We start from the raw sequence: 20,752 nt of genomic DNA, 5'->3' as shown, positions 1-20,752 counted from the left end.
TTTTGACATCCCCGAATGCCACCCTCTCCCCAGCCTGGCCGTAGCAAGCCATGCGGAGCAGAAGCTGAAACACCAACCCTCAATAGGGGGCTAAATTTGGAAAGGTAAATCAGAAATTGAAAAGATCAAACCATTCTGCTGTGGGCCGTGGCGTTTGTTTGCGTCCCGGAAATGCTCGTCTTTTTTTGTTGTCTAAAGGATTAAGCGGAACAACACGTCCCCGTTTGTAACATTTGACTAAAAGCTCTTTCCATCCAAGCCCACACTGGCGGCCACAGGTGCAAGCTCTTTCCCAGCCCAGATCCCCGTGGCAGGAGTGAAAGGTGAGCTGCCTCATTATCCTGGGCTGGCAGGGTCAGGGTTGGGCACACTTGAAAAGCAAAATATAAAAATATACGGCAGGTTGAAAGGCAGGATGAGCATTTCGGGTTCGGTGAGTCTCTTTGCAGGGACAATTCTGTACAGGAAGATGAGTGGTACGTCGCTCAGTCGGGCGTTTTGTTGACAGATTTACCACATTCCATCCTTATGTGTCCTTTCAAAGGCTGCTCTTGCTTATTGGCCACAATGGCAAGCCACTATTCTGCTGTGAGAAAAATAAAAAAATTACAAAAGCAATTCTCTGAAAACAGGAAAAGTGCACACAGCGTTTTATTTAAAAAAAATAAAGCAACAATCAAATGGCAGATTGCAACTCTAAGAATTATTACAAGGAAGGTTGGCAAAGGAATAGGACTGTGGTGCCAGGAAGGCCCTGCTTCTAATCTCAGAGAGCTCAGGAAGTGGCCATAGGGCAAGAGGAAGCTCTGGGGGTACACTGGAGGGCAGGAAAATGGGGCAGAGGACAGAGTTACCCTTTCCAGCTATCAATCCAGATTGTGTGTGTGTGTGTCTGTTGTTTCCTAATAAAGATTTGTTGATATTGTTTCTAAGTTGGCTGCTGTGTCCCCCCACCCATCTGCAACGTACTGACAGCGATCCTGTCTTATCTTACAGGAGCCATTTTCATTCTGCTTACCAGCCACGGAACATCGCGCCAAGCTCCCAGAACGACAGCGTCTTCCTGGCACGATTTTGCCATTCTTGCGCGAAATCGCGCCAGGAAGACGCTGTCGTTCCGGGAGCTTGGTGCGATGTTCTGTGGCTGGTAAGTAATGCGGAAACGGCCAGGGTTACTGCAAAGTATGCTACATAGGTTGCCTTGCCAACCTCCAGGAGGGCCCTGGAGATCTCCTGGAACGATAACTGATCTCCAGATGACAGAGATCCATTCCCTTGGAGAAAATGACAGCTTTGGAGGTCAGCCTCTATAATGTCATACCTCACTGAGGTCCCCTCCTCAAACCCCGCCCTCCTCAAGCTCCACCCCCAAATCTTCAGGAATTTCCCACACTGGAGTTGACAACCCTAGCTACATAAGTAAGAGGCAATGCATTATTATTTATCATTACTAACTTCCAGGGGTAGCCCACAGAACAGAAAAGTCTTCCCAAATGCTTAGAAAGAAGAGAAGCAAAGCCTGCAGACATGAAGGTGCAGGCAACACTTGCGGCTTCGTTATCAGAAACTGGGCCTTTCTTTGTGCTCGCTCCCTGCCCCACTATCCGTGGACAGCTAGAGGGGGATACCGGAGAAAGGGCATTTTTAGGGGTAGCACTACACAGAAAAGTTTTGGTCTTTCCTTCCCAGAAAAAGCATAGGCAGGAAATTTGGAAGAGACCCCTTGAAACGCCACATTGAAATCTGAAGGGGGAGTTAAGCATCTGGAATTTGAAAGATAACCCTCAGAGATGTGGGGCCAAAAGTGGCAATAATTGCCTGTGCAAAAAAAGGCCGGATTATCCCGATGCTTTTATCCTCTTTCAGGACACATGAAATCTGACCCAGTGAAGACCCCCTGCTCTGCATGGCTGCTCCTCTTTTCAAATAATTGCCTTTCATTGGTGGCTCATCTGTATATCACTGCAAGCCGCAGTTTATTAAGGATGAGCAAATGCCCCCACTGTGTTTCTTCCCGTATTTGTTCTTATTTTTGTCCACTCTCTCAGTTCTCTCATACCGTGTATGCATACTGACATTTTTATATGCAATTAAAACCTCTCCAGGTCCAAGCCCAGCTCTGGAAGGCAGCTCCAGCCCATTTCCATTCCTGGCTGCCCTCTGGTTGTGATCTCACAGTTTTAAACTGGGGAGGTGAAATTGACAGAGCCTTTGGGAAGGCGAAGGTGAAATTAACAAACCCTCTGAGGAGCAATCACCGCCTGCTCTGTCTTTTTAAACAGTTTTAGACTGGAAAGGTGAAATTGACAGATCCTTCCCTGAGGCGAAGATGAAATTGACAAACCCTCTGAGGAGCAATCTCTGCCGGCTCTGTCTTTCTAAACTACGCTTCCTGGCTAACATTGCATCTCGCTACACTTGACAAAAATGCGCTGAGGCATCTCATGTAGAGAGACTCGCAGACCCTCCTGAACAGTTATGAATAGTCACATGCTTATTGTCCTACAAGTTAGTTTAATTTTGAAAGAGCTTGTTGTAGGGAAACACAATGAGCAGAGGAAAGCAAAAACAAGGAGAAAACAGCTCAAAATTAGGGTGTCTAAAATAGCAAGGCAGGGATATCTTTGCCTCCAAGGAGGAGGCCCAACTTCTTGCCTAGAGACTTGTCTTATTTATGTATTAACCAGATCCTGCTTTTTGCACAAGTCTCCGAGGCAGTTACTATCAAAATCAATGCCTGTTGATTGTAAAAAATCCCAAGGAAGTATTTTTAAAGCCCCAGTAAAACAGCAATCAATCAACACTAACAACAGAAAAACAGTAAAGGCAGAAGTGAGATTCATCATCTGTTAAATGCTCCAGAGAATGAAGGCCTTGATGCTTCTCCTCGGCTAGGGTTGCCAGCCGCATCTCCAGATTGGGAAATTCCTGGAGATTTGGGGGGTGAATAGAACCCACATTCCAAAGCAGACATTTTCTCCAGGAGAATTGATCTCTGTTGCCTGGTGATCAGTTGCATTTCCAAGAGATCTCCAGCCACCACCTGGTGATCGGCTTCGGTTATCTGACCTTCCTTTTCGGCCACCTACTCACTCCCTCTTTCTCTGCTTGTTCAGTGCCTGCAGACTTCGGCAAGCGAGTTTATCAAGGAGTGCGAGTCAAGCACACGGTCAAGGATCTGCTCGCGGAAAAGCGGTCAAGACAGACAAGCAGCTCACGGTTCAATGTAAGTGAAAGTTTCCGAACAAGGATGCTTGCCGAGGAAATGAGCGTTTGGCTAGGGAGGACTGAAGGGATGGGCTAAGCGTACTCAGGAGGAACTCACAAGCATGACAGGTCTGCTCGAAAGGAAGCCTTTGAAATTCTCATCTGAGGATTGAATCCAACAACTCCCTTCCAGTACTGGTTCCCAAGACTTCTTTCTTCCGAGATTTTTTTTTCCTGGTGGAGAAAGACCTTCCTCGGATGTAGATGGACCTTCTCTGTTGGCAAAATGATCTAACTTGGTCCACACTGGCAGAAGGGAGTTGCAGCATTCAACTCTCTGGTTTCAAATATTCTTCAAATGTTTGATATCTCTGTTCGATATCCAGTTATTTGGTCTGTGGTAGCATATTTGATAGCTGACACTCAGTGGCATTTAGTTTGTTAGTGGGCACACAGGAGCCCGATCACATCTGATCTCCAAAGCTAAGCAGGGTCAGTACTTGGATGGGGGACCACCTAGGAAGACTCTGCAGAGGAAGGCCATGGCAAACCACCTCTGCTTCTTACTTGCCTAGAAAGTCTCTTTCTGGGGTGGTACGTAAGTGCTTACATATGTACATAATGGTCACACTATGACCGTACCTCATTAACAGCAATTGATGGATGGCATGCAACGGTATTTTAATAGTTGATATCCTTTGATTGGTGACATACAATAGTATATAACATTTGACAGTATATGACAGCTGAGAAGTATTGATCACTTGTATCTGAAGAAGGGAGCTCTGACTCTCAAAAGCTTACACTCTGAAAGTCTTGTTGGTCTTTAAGGTGCCACTGGACTAAGAGTCTCTCTACATGAGACATCTGACATGTGAAGAACACGTGTCGGGAGATGAAAAGGTAGCCGGGAAGGGTAGTTTAAAAAGACAGGGCAAAGGCTTTGCTATACATTGGAGCTGTGTGAAGGGGCTGTGAAATGCCAGCAGGGAAACTTCAGCCCATTATAACCTCTCCAGGTCCAAGCATGGCTCTAGAAGACAGCTCCAGCCCATTTCCATTCCTCTCTGCCCTCTGGTTGCCATTCCACATAGTTTTAGACTGGAGAAGTGAAATTGACAGAGCCTTCCCTGAGAAGAAGATGAAATTGACAAACCTTCTGAGGAGGGATCTCCTTCAGCTCTGTCTTTTTAAACTATGCCTCCCAGCTAACATTATGTCTCCCTACACTTGACAAACATGCACCAAGGCGTCTCGTGGAGAGAGACTCTAAAATCCTAATGTATTGGTCTTAGTATATGACAGCCGACAGCATATGTAATTTCATATTTGGTGCTCGCTAAGAGATATTGACAAAGCTAAACCATAAACTTCTAAAATGTGAGACTGTATTTTGAATTTAGAAAAATCACATTCTAAAGTGGAGAAGCAAAGTTAATAATCCTTACAGCAACCCTGCAAGGTGGTTCATTATTATCGTTACCTTCATATTATAGGCAGGGTGTTGGAGGGAACTAGAGTTGAGCATCTTGCAGGCAGAAAAATTGAACAGGAGGCTCCCCAGTTCACTGCTGCTTTTCTGAGCCAACATACTACAGTAACTCTCAATTGACAGTTCGATCCAATCCAAAAGCAGTAGTATGGGGTAAACTTCCTTGTTTACACAGACAGCCCTGTGGCCAAACTTGCAACTGTGTTATCACAAAGAGAGAGAGAGAGAGAGTTGTAACAAAACAGATCATTTAACCCCAAAGCAAACAGCAGGTGAGCAGGGCACGGCCCCGTCTCCCATGTGGAAGGCGCCGCCCTTTCCTCGGAACTGGTCTTTGGAACACAGTTAAATTCTCCTGCTTGACAAAACACAATCTCTCCGCAGCTGCTGTGCGCTCCCAGCACTGGCTTCGGCATCCGTGGCTATATGCTGGTGAGTGAGCTGTCAGAGCTGCCAAACGCTAACTTTGAAGGCCCACCCTTTATTCTCCGAAGGATTATTGTAACAGCATTTGCATTGGGACGATGTGCGTGCTGTTTGCATTTTTGATTTCCCAGGAATGTATCCAAGGGCGTAATTTGTAAAGGGGCTTGACAGGGTTAGCCAGGGACAAAAGTCTGACCTGTCCCCTCAGTTTCAGGCCTCATCTGGTGATTCCTTCTGCCTCTGGGCAAAATGCTGGTTCTAAACACCTGACAGTAACTACTTGTGCGTGTAATGTGCCATCAAGTCACCTCCGACCTACGGCGACCCTATGAATGAAAGACCTCCAAAACGTCCTATTGTTAACAGACCTGCTCAGATCCTGCAAACTGGAGGACGTGGCTTCCTTTATTGAGTCAAGCCATCTCGTTTTAGGTCTTCCTCTTTTCCTACTGCCTTCCACTTTTCCTAGCATTATTGACTTTTCCAGAGAATCTTGTCTTCTCATGATGTGACCAAAGTATGATAGCCTCAGTTTTGTTATTTTAGCTTCTAGGGAGAATTCAGGCTTGATTTAATCTCTCCTCCAGCACCACATTTCAAATGAATCAATTTTCTTCCTGTCCAACTTTTACATCCATACATGGCAATGGGGAATACCATAGTTTGGATTATTTTGATCTTGGTCCCCAGAGACACATCTTTATCTTTAAGGATCTTTTCTAGCTCCCTCATAGCTGCTCTTCTGAGGGCCAAGCTACACATGACGAATGACACTGTTCTCCCTGTTCACTTGCCCTCCACTCAATCCACTTGCCGTTCAAGTGTCATTCATCATGTGTAGCTTGGCCCTGAGTCTCAGTCTTCTTCTGGTCTTCATTCTTCAGTCTCCCTTTTGGTTGATGGTTGAGCTAAGGAACACTGAAATGGCCCTGTGGATGAGAGATGGGAGTCAAAAGCACAGATCCCTTTGCTTGCAAAAAATAAATAAATGGGGGCTTCACATCCAATTTTGCTCACCCCAGTGGGTATTTTGGTCTCATCTATCAGGGATTTTGTTGAATAAGCCGGATAATTTGAGCTGGAAGTGTTTCTTTATGATCACCCCATCTTCTACTCTGTTTGACTCAATCCTCTGAGAGCCAAGCTACAAGAGATGAATTACACGAGGAGGAGCATGTGAAGGGAGTTGCAATGTAAGCCAGGAAGCTGAGTTTTAAAAGAGATCGGAAGGCTTTGTCAATTTCCCCTCTACAGAGTCAGCAAAAAGCTCCTCTGAGGGTTTATTTCCTCTTGGCCTCCTAGAAGGGGAGGTGAAACTGACAGAGCCTTCCGGAGGCAAAGAGGAAATTAACAAACCCTTTGAGCAGCATCTCCCTGGCTCTGTAAAGAGGGGAAATTGACAAAGCCTTCCGATCTCTTTTAAAACTCGGCTTCCTGGCTAACATTGCGACTCCCTTCACGTGCTTCTCCTCATGTAATTTGTCTCTTGTAGCTTGCAAAACCCTCATGGTGTTCACTTTTGACTCTCCCGCCCTCCTGGCCCAATTCATGCCAGCCTTTTAAAAATAAAAATAACAACAACAAGCAATTTATATACTGCCCTTCAGGACAATTTAATGCCCACTCAGAGCAGTTTACAAAGTATGTTATTATTATCCCTACAACAAAACACCCTGTGAGGTGGGTGGGGCTGAGAGAGCTCCAGAGAGCTGTGACTAGCCCAAGGTCACCCAGCTGGCTTCAAGCAGAGGAGTGGGGAATCAAACCCGGCTGTCCAGATTAGAGTCCCATCCCGTGCTCTTAACCACTACACCAAACTAGCTCTCATTTGGCAACCCTAAAACAGGCTAAGTACTGACTTGCTACAGTTTGTATGAAGTACAATGCAACTACTCCACACCAAAGCTGCCTTGCACCTCACTCCTGCCCTTTGAATCTTACTGTCAATTTGGCTCCAACCCTCCCTGCCTTTGGCAACCAGTCCCGGAAATCTCTGTGCTTTCTGGGACTGGTTGCCAAAGGCAGGGAGGGTTGGAGCCAAATTGACAGTAAGATTCAAAGGGCAGGAATGAGGTGCTACTGCAGTCTGAATGGGACCCAAAGCAGCGGGCACTCTTTCCCTCCTCATTCTCCAGGTCAGGTTCCCCAGTGTGGCATAGTGGTTGGAGTGTCAGACTAGACCCGGGTTCAAATCTCCACTCTACTATGGAAGTTCATTGGGTGACCTGGGGCCAGCCACACACTCTCAGCCTAACCTACCTCACCGGGTTGTTGTGAGGATAAAGTGAAGGAGAGGAGAACAATGTAAGCTGCTTCAGGCCCCCACCGGGGAGGAAAGTAGGGCACAAATAAAGTAACTAATAATAATAAATACACCATGGAAGGCTGCACATATTCAAGAGGGCTTGTCAAACTATCGCAGCCTTTGAAAAATGCCTAGTGTTATGCGCAAAACTTTGCGCCTCTGTGGTTCATTCTCCCTTTTCCGACCAACCACAATAAAAATTAAAATAAGATCCTGGAGTCCTTCTTGAATGGAAGCAAAACAGATGGTTTAATTAAACCGGTGGACGAGCCTTTTTCTTACACAGAAGTAGACGGTCTCCTTGTGTGCAAAAGCTCATCAAAATTACAATAGAAGCGCAGAGCAATTAATACTTTCAGATAATCATAACAATATTACAATATTCTAATATTTGTTATCTTATTGGCTCGTAAGGTATCTAGGGTCAGTTCAAATCAGAACTGATTTGAAGATGCAATTCTGGGTTGGCCCCTCTACTTGGGGGAATTCCAAATCCTGCAACCCCCTTATCTTGCCCTCAGTTTGGAAGGACACCTTCTAACCTCTCACCTACTTTCTTCTGGGCATAATACTTTCAAGGGCGCCAATGAGTCTCAATCTGGCAGCCTAGGTACCCTCTGATAACTGAAGTCTGTGGGTAGGAAGGGATGTTTTTCCCATCTGTGCCCTTTTTCCCAGTTTCTTCTCAGCCTTAAGGAAGATACGGCCACAGGTGGCCAAACCCAGCTTGCTGCATCAAATCAGTTTTCTACAAAAGGTTCTCTGGTACTGATTCCTATTGGAATCTTATAGAATAATATAATATATGCGTAATATTTTATAAGTGCAGCTCTACAAGCAGTATATTATTAGTCCTCAGTTCTTGCGGAGTTTCAGCATACTTCTCTTGATCTTCTTGTTTCAAGTGTCATATTCTTACAGGTTGCATTACAAATACTACATTGGCTCCTGAGCGTAGAAAAAAAGTGCAAGGCATATAAGTGATATATAAAAGTAGTATATAAAATCCTTTTCTTCAAATCTATATCCATCACTAGGGAACTGGGAGGGATGGGGTATCAGCTGCTCTGCTTCCTGGCGCATGGGGAGTGGGCATCATTGCAGCACTTGGAGTTGAGGCAAGATAGAGAAGTGCCCCCTCCCAGTCCATTGATGGATACTCCTGCCTCACCTTGCTTCACTGGAGACCCAGCCCTGTCTGGTGTGGCAAAGCCAGAAAGGAGTCTTGGGGTGCTTTAAGGATGAATGGATTTCTTGGGGCAGAAGCTTTGGTGAGCCAGATCCCACCTCCCCAGATGTATGGAAGAGAATATATGTACGGGCAGAGGAAGGGGACAATTTTAAACACTGCACCTCAAAGGCAGTCCCGTGGTGCAGAGTCATAAGCTGCAGTACTGCAGCCCAAGCTCTGCTCACGACTTGAGTTCGATCCTGGCAGAAGCCAGGTTCAGGTAGCCGGCTCAAGGTTGACTCAACCTTCCATCCTTCTGAGGTCAGTAAAATGAGTACCCAGTTTCCTGGGGGTAAAGTGTAGATGACTGGGGAAGGCAATGGCAAACAACCCTGTACCCAAGTCTGCCAAGAAAATGTCGTGATGTGACGTCCCCCCATGGGTCAGTAATGACTCGGTGCTTGCACCTTTACCTTTTTACCTCAAAGGCAAAGAAATGCAACAGGTACAGTCAGCCACAATTCAGTGCAAGGTTCACTGTTACCGGGAAATGGATGTAAAGGTGCAGCCATCCTGTTTGTCTTCTGCTTTTCACCTCCTGGTGCCTCCGGTTCCAAAGAATTATTTCTAGGCCTTCATTAAAACACACAGGCCTGGCGCCTCCATGGAGGCGGTACTGGCAGCCACCTCGAGCACTGAACTCTGAAAGAGGCACCGTGCCGGCCCCCGACCCAGACGCAGACCGCGTCCCCATTCGCCTCTCTGCCCCTTTGCCGATGCCTCCTGCCTCGGCTCAGCTCTCGACAAGCCGGGCGCCCAGGTGGCGCAGCAGTGAGCAGGGAAGCAGGCCTCCTCCCTGCCCCTTCGCCACTGCCACCCGCCTCAGGTGAGGGGGACGCTCCTGCTCGATGATGTCAGAAGTGACATCATTGCACAGGGCAAAGGACACAAGTAGGTATCTTGCCTCAGGTGCCAGAAAACCTGGCACTGGCCCTGAAAACACACACACACACACACCAACAGCAGGAAATTGGGACGGGGTGTGTGAGTTTTCTGTGATGCTTCCGCCTTTCTGTGGCCCACCTAAAAGTGCTCCGGTTCTCTTGAGCACATCTTAAGTGTTCAGTGTTGCGAGTGTCGAATGTGTGTCTGCTTTGCTGATAACTGGCACAGCTATGCAAACACAGATGTGTGGTGTTATCTTTACAAGTGGTCTCCCGTGTGCCAGGTGCTTGACCGGGGATGGCTTGGTAAGCAAACAGCCTTTTTCTGAAGCCAAAACCTTTGGGCTGAAAGAATTCCAGTTTGCTAAATTCTTGCCACCCGGCTCTGTGGCTGTAGCTATTATGTTTTCCAACAGGGCCAAGCCAGGCACCTGTCTTAAACCCCGTTGCCAGCTCCCAGCAAAGCTGTCTTGCAGGCAGGTGGGGAGATGTTCATGCTTCTGGCTTGGCGTCATCTCTCTCTTGCAAGCCAGCACAATAAAGAATTGCGCCTCTCTGTACTGACATACTCTGCAGGTTCAGGGACAGGAGAACTGGGGGCTTCACATTGCTGGTGTCGGAGAAAGGGCAACAACTGGTTTCCCTCCCAGAATCGGTTTTCTCCACTTGGGACTCTAGAGCTTGAGGGAGAAGCAGCTTGGCTTGAGGCATGTGGTTGGCTAGCAGTTGTGGTGGGCTAGCAGGGATTGTGTATGCTCAGGTGACCAAGACCAGAGGCAAGGATCCGTATGGTCAGACATCTTCCGGCACACAGACCCTCAGGGTCCCCTTGGCCAATCCACTCTCAGCAAAAAATCAGTTGCTCTGGAGGACTCTGTGATGTCATGGAAGCCACTGGGGTGATGTCTCCTTTCCTGTGGGAAGTGGCGCCTGGAAGAGGGAGCAGAGCATGACGAGGCAATGCTCTGGTGCCAATCGTGCCACAGAGCATTGCCTTGGACCTCGCTGCCAATGAGATGCCAGTATCCTCCTGGGATGCTGTTGGCTGGAAGTCAGTTGAGCCCCTGAAGTGTATCAAGGCCCAGGACAGTGATTTGGGTGGCCTGGCTGGAGAACTGACCTACCCCGGACTGGGCCTGGGCCTGGGCCTGAAACCAAAGTGCTATTCCAGAAGACGTTGCGTCAACATTTGCCCCATGAATCACTCAGTCGATATCTGCACCTGGGGCAGGGAACACCAGCAGCTGTTCCCGCAAGCTGGCAAGCCAACCCAGAGGATCCCAGACTCACTGGGAGTTGAAAAGGAGCCCCCCTCAGCCCAGATGTGCACATCAGTTCCAGCGCAGCCCCCCAAGAGCTGTCCGTGGACTTTGGCCTTTTTGTGTGTGTCTGACAGCCTGGCTTGGAACGGGGGAGCTCTCATGAGCTCGTTTCCATGGAGGAGGCTCCGGACCAGGTGGCAGCCGGGCACGCCAACCAAAAGGAAGTCTTGACACTGGCAAATTTTAATTCAAATCTAAACCTCTAAATTTGGTTGCTTGCCACGGCAGGAACCTCCTGTTTGCAGTATGCAAACTGGAGACTTCTATGCTGCCACTCCAGGATCATAACCGGAGGGCAGGAGGGGGGTAGCATTTACTACTCATGCCAGTGGTTTTTGTTTTCAGTAAGGGGGGAGGATTAGAATGTAGAAGAAAGTTCATTCTCAAAATGTCATCTGACTCAGAGTTTCAGCCAGTGCTTAACTGGACCTGCTTGGTCACAAATATTTGTTCCTGTTTATCCCATCACAGTTGGAGGGGGGTGTTGGATGGGCAGTATACCTGTGTGGCAAGACTGCATCCAGTCCAGGCTGCCTAATCTTCAAGTGTCCATCATCTTTTTTGGCCTTCCTCTGGGCATAGAGCAGGAGCCACTGGGGGCGTGGGGGGAGGTAGCTGTGAATTTCCTGCATTGGGCAGGGGGTTGGACTAGATGACCTTTGGGTTCACTTCCAGCTTTATGATCTAAGCTGGCTGACAACAATGTTTTAAAAAATCTACATAGCCTCTGATATCAGTAAAATATCAAAATCCCCAAAGAAAGAGGGATCCATTAGCACCAGCCAATCGGTATGTCAATGAGAAGAATCCATCCCCATCCCTCTCCTCTGGGGGGCTGAAATACATGTCATGAGGTTCTCGGGTCATGGCTGGGTTTGCCACAAGGACTTCCAATCAGCTGGGTACCCAATTAGGGCCCAAGATTTGAAATCCAGCCATTTGCTGGGATTCCCAAAATATAATCAGATCAGATTTGCTAAAGATGAACTTGTTTATTCTGCTGGGCTCTGTTCTTTTCCTTTCAGGGCAGTGTCACAACCACACAGTCATCATTTCTCCCACTCTCAGGTAAGCATATTTTTATACAACCCCTCTGCCATTTCATTTCTATCCTGACCTTCTGGAGAGCAGTTTGGTGTAGTGGATAAGAGCGGCAGGACTCTAATCTAGAAAGCCAGGTTTGATCCCTCACTTCTCTGCTTGAAGCCAGCTGGGTGACCTTGGGTCAGTCACAGCTCTCTCAGAGCTCTCTCAGCCCCACCTATATCACAGGGTGTCAGTTTGTGGGGATAATAATGACATACTTTGTAAACCGCCCTGCGTGGGCATTAAATTGCCCTGAAGGGCAGTATGTAACTTAAATGTTGTTGTTGTTATGAGGTGGCAAATAGGAGGTGATATGGTTGCCGGGTTGCTATATCCTCCAGAGGGAGGGGTGACCTGGCACTTAGCTTGTGCCTTGCGTCTCTGCATGCGCGCTCCCAGCACTTGCACAATGACGTCACTTCTGGGAACTGACTTCATTACATTGGCCATGGGCCTGCTCCTATGCTTTCCGCAGGGCAAATTTAGCTTATTTGGGGCCAAAATTGGCCCCAGCAAAGTAAGGGAGCATGCCCATGGCTGGCATGATGTCACTTTAGATTTGTGTGTGTATGTGCACACGCATATACACCCATAGATACGATCACAGAGGTCACAAAAGAAACATTTCTTCTTTATTTCTGAAATCTGGATACAGAAAGTATCACAGTCATGGGTTTGCAATCAATCAATCATTTATTACGGTCAAAGACCAGCAACATTAAACATACATTAACAGAACAATTCAATAAAAAGTACAATAAAAATAGAAAAATAGAAAATATAATTCATTGAATCAGCACTGTACCTCGGTAGACTCTTGCAGCTGTACAGAATCGCGACAGTGTCTGAGATTCCAGGCTCAAGGTCAGCTAAACGGAAGGAGATATGCCATTCCTCCAATCTTCCTGAATTTTTTTGGAAGATAAGTCAGATGAATGCATGTTCGAGGTCGTCTTAAAAGGGACAGTGCAGCAATAAATGCCCAACTGTTTCAATTTCCTCCATAGTACAAGGGCATAAACACTCATGAAATGGGACGCCGCAATATTGCCCTTCTAATAAAGAGGATGGGAGAACATGGAGACAGGCCAGAGTGAAAGCTATCCTGTGCTTGGGAATCAGTAAATTAGCCAAATAGTTTGACAACACCAATTTCTTGTTCCCAAGGTGATTTATTTTATTTTACAGTAAAACTTAAATGGTGTTGAAGTTTGATGTCCCAGATCGTTTGCTTAATTTATGACTTAGCTTTTGAATAACCCAAGGCTATGAAGCAGCGAAGAGAATATCCAATGGACCATAATTTCTCTGAAAGGGACCTTTTCTATTTTGATTGAAAAGTGTCTATTAACATCAAAGGTGTGAGACCCATAGGAAAGAAAACAAACTTCAACCAAAAGTTAATCTTGTGTATCCAGCTATGAGCTTCCAGAGAAATTAAGCCCAACTCTAGGCACAAAACAAGCGATAGGAACACAGTGGAGGACTGCAGTCATGGGTTTGGAGTCTGGGGCAGCCCCACACAGCCATCAAAAATCCAAAATGAAATACAACACAGAAGTATATAAGGCACAGTTTCACATGTGGACAGTCCACAGCCCATACCTTCTTTTGTGATTTTATTGCACCTGTAAGCCCCAGTCCAGCTCTTGTTGCCTGTAACAACTGGTAAGTCCCCATTTACATCAAAAGCCAGTTCAGAGGGGTCCCATAGAGTGTTGCTATAGGACAGGCGCTATCTGGAGGTACAGGTGCAGCTGCCACATCTGGAGTCCGATCCTTCGTCTAGTAATGTCCGTCTTTACCCTGACTGGCAGCGGCTCTCTAGGATCTCAGGGTCTTTGAACATCTACTTCTTGATCCGTTTATCTGGAGATGCCAAGGGCATGCAAAGGAGATGCGCAACCACTTAGTCACAGCTGGAGTTGTCAAGTGCCCTTACCCTCCTGGTGCAATAGTGTCACTTCCGCAAGTGACGTCATCACGCCCGGCGGCGGGCATGCTCCTGCACGTCACAGGGGGCAATCGGGGCCCATGTGAAGTGCAAGAGTAGGCCTGCTGCCGGGCGCGATGACATTACTTTCAGAAGTGACGTCATCACATGTGTTGAGAGCACCCCTGCTATGCGCTGGCCTGGGAGGTGTTTTTGTCTCCTGGGCCCATTCCTTGTACCTTTCCCCCTTCTCAGCTAGGTGAGTGGTGGCGGGAGGCAGAGGCTGGCAGTGGGGGATTTCTGCCCCCCCCTCCCGCCAGGAAACCTGGCAGCTCTAGTGTGGCCCAATGCCTCTCATCTATTGGCGTCATCAATTGTCAGGAACCAGTGAGCTCAAATGAAAGCCCTGTCAATCCAGGACAACTCCCTGGTCAGACAGCTCTCACTCAAACATTGACCAAGCAGTCCGTAATCCTCCTAGGCTGGGAATTCAGGTGACACCAGAAGGCCAATCTAGAGCCACTAGCTGGTATACCAAATTTCCTGCATTTTCTCATTTGGGACATCTTGTCTCCTAGGGAGGCCACCATCTCCTCCCTCTGTGCCACCAGGCTGCCATCCACCCCAAACACCTCCCAAAGTTTTCGTCCACTCATTGCCCTGCTAGAATCCTATTGTTTCTGTGCACAGATTCCACCTCCCACCCCCCGTAATACTTTGACTTCTTCCAAGTAAAATTTTATTAAAGGAAAGAAATGGGGTGGGGGGGCAACCATAGTAATCCATTGCAGCAAAAAGAAACAAGCATGTTTTGGCAGCTGAACGGCAAATGCCTTTTTTTATTCTAGCAGAAGTGTTTGTGGACTAGGGTCTACCTCTAAGGCCATGGAAACGTACGCTGTTATTCTAGTTCACAAATGTTTATGGAACCATACAAAGGTGCTAGTCTTTAAGATGCCACAACACTCCTGTTTCTTTTGATGTAGTTTCTCTTAGTTTATTATAATCCACTTAGAATTTTATCATAAAATAAGCGAAGTGTTAATTTTTAGAAAAATACATCTTCCGGGCGTGCATCTGGAACATGCATTTGGAGACAGCGTTTGTGTATTCAGCTCCGCTCCCTGTTGGTTCCTGATGTGGTGCTATCTGACTTCTCCTTTGTTAAAAGGTTCCCCAGCTGTGTCCGGCTACTATGGAGTTCGCAGGTCCTTGATGGCAGATATGGATTTACAAAGCAATAAGCAGATCTCCAGTGAAGTCTACTCACCCTCTTTCCTAGCAAAGCCCTTTGCGTACGAATCACACGGGGTTCAAGGATACCCTTCTTTGCTGGACACCTACTTCAGCGATCAATATGGGGACCACCGTGTCACACCGGTCACCTCTGGCGCTGCGTCCCTCTTTGGCTCCTCACCATTGTCTTCGGTCGTGCCATCTTTCCCTAGTGATTCTGCACATTTTTTAAGTGTGAGTAAAGGGTGTGAGCCCCACAGTCTTGTGGGGGCTAAAGGGTCGGGATTCTTTGTTTTTATTGGGAGGGGGGAACTCAATGCAGAAAATGTCTAGAATTCTAACTCACATCAATAACAGATAAGAGGGTACAAGTGTTTCTGGACTGTATTGAATCGGGTTGATGGTGGTAGATTTGACTGCTTTGCCGTAGAGAGACAGAAAGACAATACCTTGCACATAGAAAACTATCATGGCAGGGAGAAAACGGCTAACTTAGCCTTTTCCTAACATGCTAGTTTTCCATCCTCAGGGATCTTTTTTACAGGAAAACATTCAGGTGTACAATATTCCCCCTGAAGTTTGTAGTAGTGCAGTCCGGGACCTGTTTACCCTCTCATTTGTGCCTTGTGTGAATTATTCTTATAATCCTGAGCATGCCACAGAGTGGGCCGCAGCAACAGTGGCATAGGGAAAATTGGGGAGTCAAAGGCTCGGCCATTGGGATAAAGAAGTTCTTCCCTAAAGCCATTTGGCTGATAGCCCTGTTTTTTACTGTTTGGATATTTTCTTAGCAGTTTCATAACCTTTGGTTACTCAAACGCCAAATCAGAAATTAAGCGAAGGATCTGGGACATTAAACTTCAACACTATCAAAATTCCACTGTAAAATACCATCACACAAGACCAAGAAACTGGTGTTGTCAAACTATTTACGCATTCCCAAACACAAGAAAGCTTTCACTGTGGCCCATCTCAATGTTCTCCTATCCTCTTTATTAGATATCGTGTGTCCCGTTTCACGAGTGTTTATGCCCGTGTGATACTGAGGAAATTGAAACAGTTGGCCGTTTATTGCTGCACTTCCCCTTTTATGATGACCTCAGACACTCATTTATCCAGCCTGTCCTCCAAAACATACCAGGAAGATTGGAGAAATGGCATACCTCCTTTCTTCTAGTTGTCCTTGAGCCTGGAATCTCAGACGTAGTAATAACATTCGATTTATAAACCGCCTTTCAGGGCAACTTAATGCCCATTCAGAGCGGTTTACAAAGTATGTCATTATCCCCACGACAATCACCCTGTGAGGTAGGTGGGGCTGAGAGAGCTCCTAGAAGCTGTGTCACTCAGGTGGCTTCAAGTGGAGAAGCGGGGAATGAAACCTGGTTCTCCAGATTACTCCTCACCCCTACACCAAACTGGCATCTGCTAGCTTCATTAGGATTAGAATTGGTACAAACAGTATTTTCCCTTAAAGTTACTTTAAATCTTGATTTAAGATCAGAAGTCTGGAAGAAGTCCTGTAAAGAACTTGTGTCTTCAGTGTCAACCCGTGTTATCCTTTTGCCAACTCTAGCGTTCTCCTTTTGACAGTTGTTTCAGCTGTCATGAATGTGATAATAGTGAGCAAGAACAAACACATTTCTTCATCAGCAGCAGGGCTTTTTTTCAGCTGGAACTCTGTGGAACGGAGTTCCGGAACCTCTTGAAAATGGTCACATGACTGGTGGCCCCGCCCCTGATCTCCAGACAGAGGGGAGTTTAGATTGGGCAATCTAAACTCCCCTCTGTCTGGAGATCAGGGGGCGGGGCCACCAGCCATATGACCGTTTTCTCCGAGGGCAACCCACTGAGTTCCACCACCTCTTTTCCCAGAAAAAAAGCCCTGATCAGGAGGCAACTCAGACCAGACCTTTCTACCTTGCTGTGCTCTTCTGGCAGACCATGAAACCACTCACAGAACAGCACAGGCATCTTAGCAAGTTGCCTTTGCTAGGGACTAATACATTCCCTCCTTCCCCACCTTTCATTTCATAGTCCCGAGATTCTGTGCAGCTGCCATCAGCTGCAGTGCTGATTCATTGAATTATATTTCCTATTTTTATATTTTTATTGTACTTTTAATTGTATGTATACTCCTTGAATTGCTCTGTTAATGTATGTTTATTGTTGCTGGTCTTTGACCGTAATAAATAAATGATTGATTGGTTGATGGCAGGGGAGAGGGCATACATCCAGTAGGTGCAGACTCTAAAAGTACCTAATTAAGTGTTGGCCATTCATTAAATCATTGGGGTGTGTGTGTAAATAGGCAACCAGGTGGGGAGCTGATGGTGTTTCTGACAATGCAGGTAGCTTTGATCAAATGTTTAATACCAAATCTCTGGCAAAAAGGGTCATGCTGAAGGGATTTTCCTTGCAACTGTATAGACCACAATTTTCTACACAATCTAGTGAATCAAAATTGGGTTCCTTTGATCCAGACCCCATGCAGAGCAAGTGTTCATTTTGTAACTTTGGGACGAAGTCTGTTCCATGTCCCACAATTCTATGATTACACTAGGAAAGCTACAGAGTGCAGAATTCAGCATCCTTTTAAGAAATAGGCTCTGTACAATGCTCTTGCTTTTATTCAGAATGCTTTTGCCACTTGGTTTAGCTTCATTTTCCTATGTGCATTTTTAAATTTTGTAAGCTGCCTTGGGGATTTTTTTTCCAAGTGGAAGAGGGGCATATAAACAGTTTTGTGTAGTGGTTAAGAGCATGGGACTCTAATCTGGAGAACCGGGTTTGATTCCCCACTCCTCCACTTGAAGCCAGCTGGGTGACCTTGGGCTAGTCACGGCTCTCTGGAGCTCTCTCAGCCCCACCCACCTCACAAGGTGTTTTGTTGTGGGGATAATAATAACATACTTTGTAAACCGCTCTGAGTGGGTGTTAAGTCATCCTGAAGGGTGGTATATAAATTGAATATTATTATCATTATTATATTTCAACTAACAGTGTGAGGCAGAGAGGCTGGCTGTTGAGAACTGAAGGCAGGCTGGCGAGAGCCTGGGCCTGGTCTCCTTTCCTGCTCAAGAAACAAGAGAGCTAGATGCACCATTCTGTTGTGTGCAGGGCCGATGCGTCCATAGAAACAGGTCCGGCAGCCGCCTCGAGATCTGAGGCGCTGGAGGGAGTGCCAGGGCTGGAGGCGCACACCATATTGCTGGTGGCAGCAATGCTGGAGGGCTGGGAAGCCACCTGCGCACCGCCGTGCTTGGTCTGCAGCTGCTGCTGCAGCCCCCTGGCCCTCCCGTTCACCTGCCCCATGCTGTTGCCACCGCCACCGCCAGCACGTGCTCCTGGCTGGGCGCAGCAGTTGCGGGCCAGGCACAGCAGGCGGCCAGGGTGGCGTGCAGAACAACTGAGCGGGATGGCTGGGAGGACGCACACACGCCATCCCAGCTTCCTGCTGCGTGATGTCATCATGCAGTCCAGGTGCGCACACATGCGCATGGGGGCAGCAACAGCGCTGAAGCTGCCCCTGGCCTCAGGCACCAGAAAACCTGGCACTGGGCCTGGTTGTGTGCACACATCCCAGTCTGTCTCCGTGGCTGTAAGGGCCAATGGCTTTTACGTCAAAACAATAAATTCCATTGCATGTTTGGCTTCTATTGCCAGTGTCTGTGCTTGCAAACACTCGCCCCTAAACAGGACTTTCCTCCTGGCATTTTAAGGTTTCCTAAGGAAAAAAAGTCCCGCAATCTTGTTGTGTCCCATCAGACTTAATTCTTTCACGCACATGCATATAAACTGAGGAGGCCAGTTATACCCCCCTTTATACCCCCTCGCTGTAGCTCCTTGCAATGCCTTTATTGAAAATATGTGTATTCTGTCGTATTCATCCTAAGACATTTGAGGCAGATCCCAAGAATAATGCAATAAAACAATACTTGAAAGCGATCCAGAAGAGAGCATAAATCTCATGAAAGCTATTAGCAAAATAAACAGATAAAAACTATTCAAAGAAGCATGAAATAAACCCAGTCTTACAGCAGGGCAGTCTCTTTGAAACTCAGCAGTAAGGAAAATAAAAGGGAGAATTTTGATTTTTTTTAAAAATGTCCTAAAATCTTGGGAAGAAAAAAAATAGTCTTGCTGGATGCTTTGGGAAACCTTCTCTCCCTACCATCGGAGGGAATTTCAAGATGTGCTTTGTTTTCATCCTCAGGAACAAGCCCAGCCGGATAGCTTGGGCCAGCCAGACATCTGTTCCGACTCTCTGCAAGCATCTTCTTCCGCTGGCTGCCTTTCCTCGCATGAGCCAGGAGGGTCTTCCCAGTACAGAAATCCCAGCTGGAATTCTCCTCTTCCTGGAGCTCAGTCCTTCTCCTTGCACGCTCTTGAAGACGTCCACTATACGTCCGGCTACTCCACTGCCTCCCCGTACCCTTTCTCATCTTTTATGACTGTGGCCAACGACCTCACACCCAAGATGCTTCACGTCTCTTCAGAGGAGCCTGCAGATACAACTGCTCTCCACGACAGCAGCTCCCTCTGGCCAAAGGACGACGGGAGCTCTCTTTGGGGGCCGTACGAATGTCGAAGAGCTTACTGAGCAAAAGAGACTGGCGACAGAAGGACAAAAACAAAGCCACTTTGTGAAAAACAAGCGAATCCTAAAACTCCCAATTCAGGCTCTGGCACTGGGACGCAAACCGACGCTTACCTTGCACACAGAAAACTCACAGGGAGAAAACTGCGAACTTTGCTTACCAAATGTTTTGAATCATCCATATTACAATTATTCTTTCTGTATGAAGAGGAAGCTCCCTTCCAAGGGGGCTATGATCAACGGATAACCTTAACTCAGGACAAATCAACGAGCTTGTCTTACTTGGGAAAGATGACCATCAATACCCCTCCCCAGATGTAGCACAGCCTCCGTGACCCCAGCAGAGAATGGGCAATCTAAAGCAGAGGCAGGCAGAGCCCAGACCAACTTAATTCAGGAAGTTAATAGTTTCCAGCTGATCCGAAGGCCAATCTCGCCGCCCCATGGCCCTTAGGAAATCAGGAAAGTTCCACAGATGCCCAGAATGTTGGAGAAGTAGAAATTTCTCTCCTGACCCACTGAAAATACATTATTTTAAAAACGGGAGCTGGGGGAGTCTTTCCCTGAAATTGACAGGCTGCAGGTTTAAGACACACACAAAAAGGATGTACACTGTCACCCTCCGGAACTCACTGTTACATGGTTACTGGGATGATGAACCAGTTTTCAAAGGATTACATGGCGCATGGAGATAAAACAGTCCAGAGACTGCTGTTCACGGCAACTACACAATGGGCATCACTAGTAACGGCACACATTGTTAATCTCCCCCAGGCTGGCACTGCTTCTGTTCGTCTAGTGGCACCTGGCAGTTACTCCCTGCACGACGTCTAAGGCTCCACACCCAAAGAGATGTTGGCCCTGTGCGTAGTGCAGTCCTTTGCACATTCTCATAGATGTAAATCGTGCAAAATCCGGTGGGCCCTTGCTCCGCAGTAAGTGCGCATTGCAGCCAAAAGATCAAGGCTTCTAATAACAAATATGATGGCTGGAAACAAAAGACAGCCACCCGCGGACAGGTGATTCAGCA

The 20,752-nt window shown here is 47.1% G+C and overlaps 1 protein-coding gene across 1 annotated transcript; it reads left to right on the top strand.

Moving 5' to 3' along the window:
- Positions 1-415: 415 nt before the first annotated feature.
- POU2AF2 (POU class 2 homeobox associating factor 2) lies at positions 416-20,363 on the top strand. The gene is made up of 5 exons (XM_054997987.1): positions 416-476; positions 3,117-3,226; positions 11,893-11,935; positions 15,058-15,356; positions 19,339-20,363. Exons 1-5 carry the CDS (start codon positions 416-418, stop codon positions 19,723-19,725), a joined length of 900 nt encoding a protein of 299 aa, XP_054853962.1. The 3' UTR covers positions 19,726-20,363.
- The last annotated feature ends 389 nt before the right edge of the window (positions 20,364-20,752 follow it).

Source organism: Eublepharis macularius, chromosome 14, assembly GCF_028583425.1.
Source record: "Eublepharis macularius isolate TG4126 chromosome 14, MPM_Emac_v1.0, whole genome shotgun sequence".
NCBI lineage: Eukaryota > Metazoa > Chordata > Lepidosauria > Squamata > Eublepharidae > Eublepharis > Eublepharis macularius.
The sequence above is the reverse complement of the archived record's forward strand: the minus strand, read 5'-3'. Positions and strand labels throughout refer to the sequence as shown.

Coding starts and splice junctions, on each gene's coding strand:
- POU2AF2 (XM_054997987.1), top strand. CDS start 416: ATGAGCATTTCGGGTTCGGTGAGTCTCTTTGCAGGGACAATTCTGTAC. Junction 3,227..11,892: donor CAAGCAGCTCACGGTTCAAT/GTAAGTGAAAGT, acceptor TTTTCCTTTCAG/GGCAGTGTCACAACCACACA. Junction 15,357..19,338: donor ATTCTGCACATTTTTTAAGT/GTGAGTAAAGGG, acceptor TTTCATCCTCAG/GAACAAGCCCAGCCGGATAG.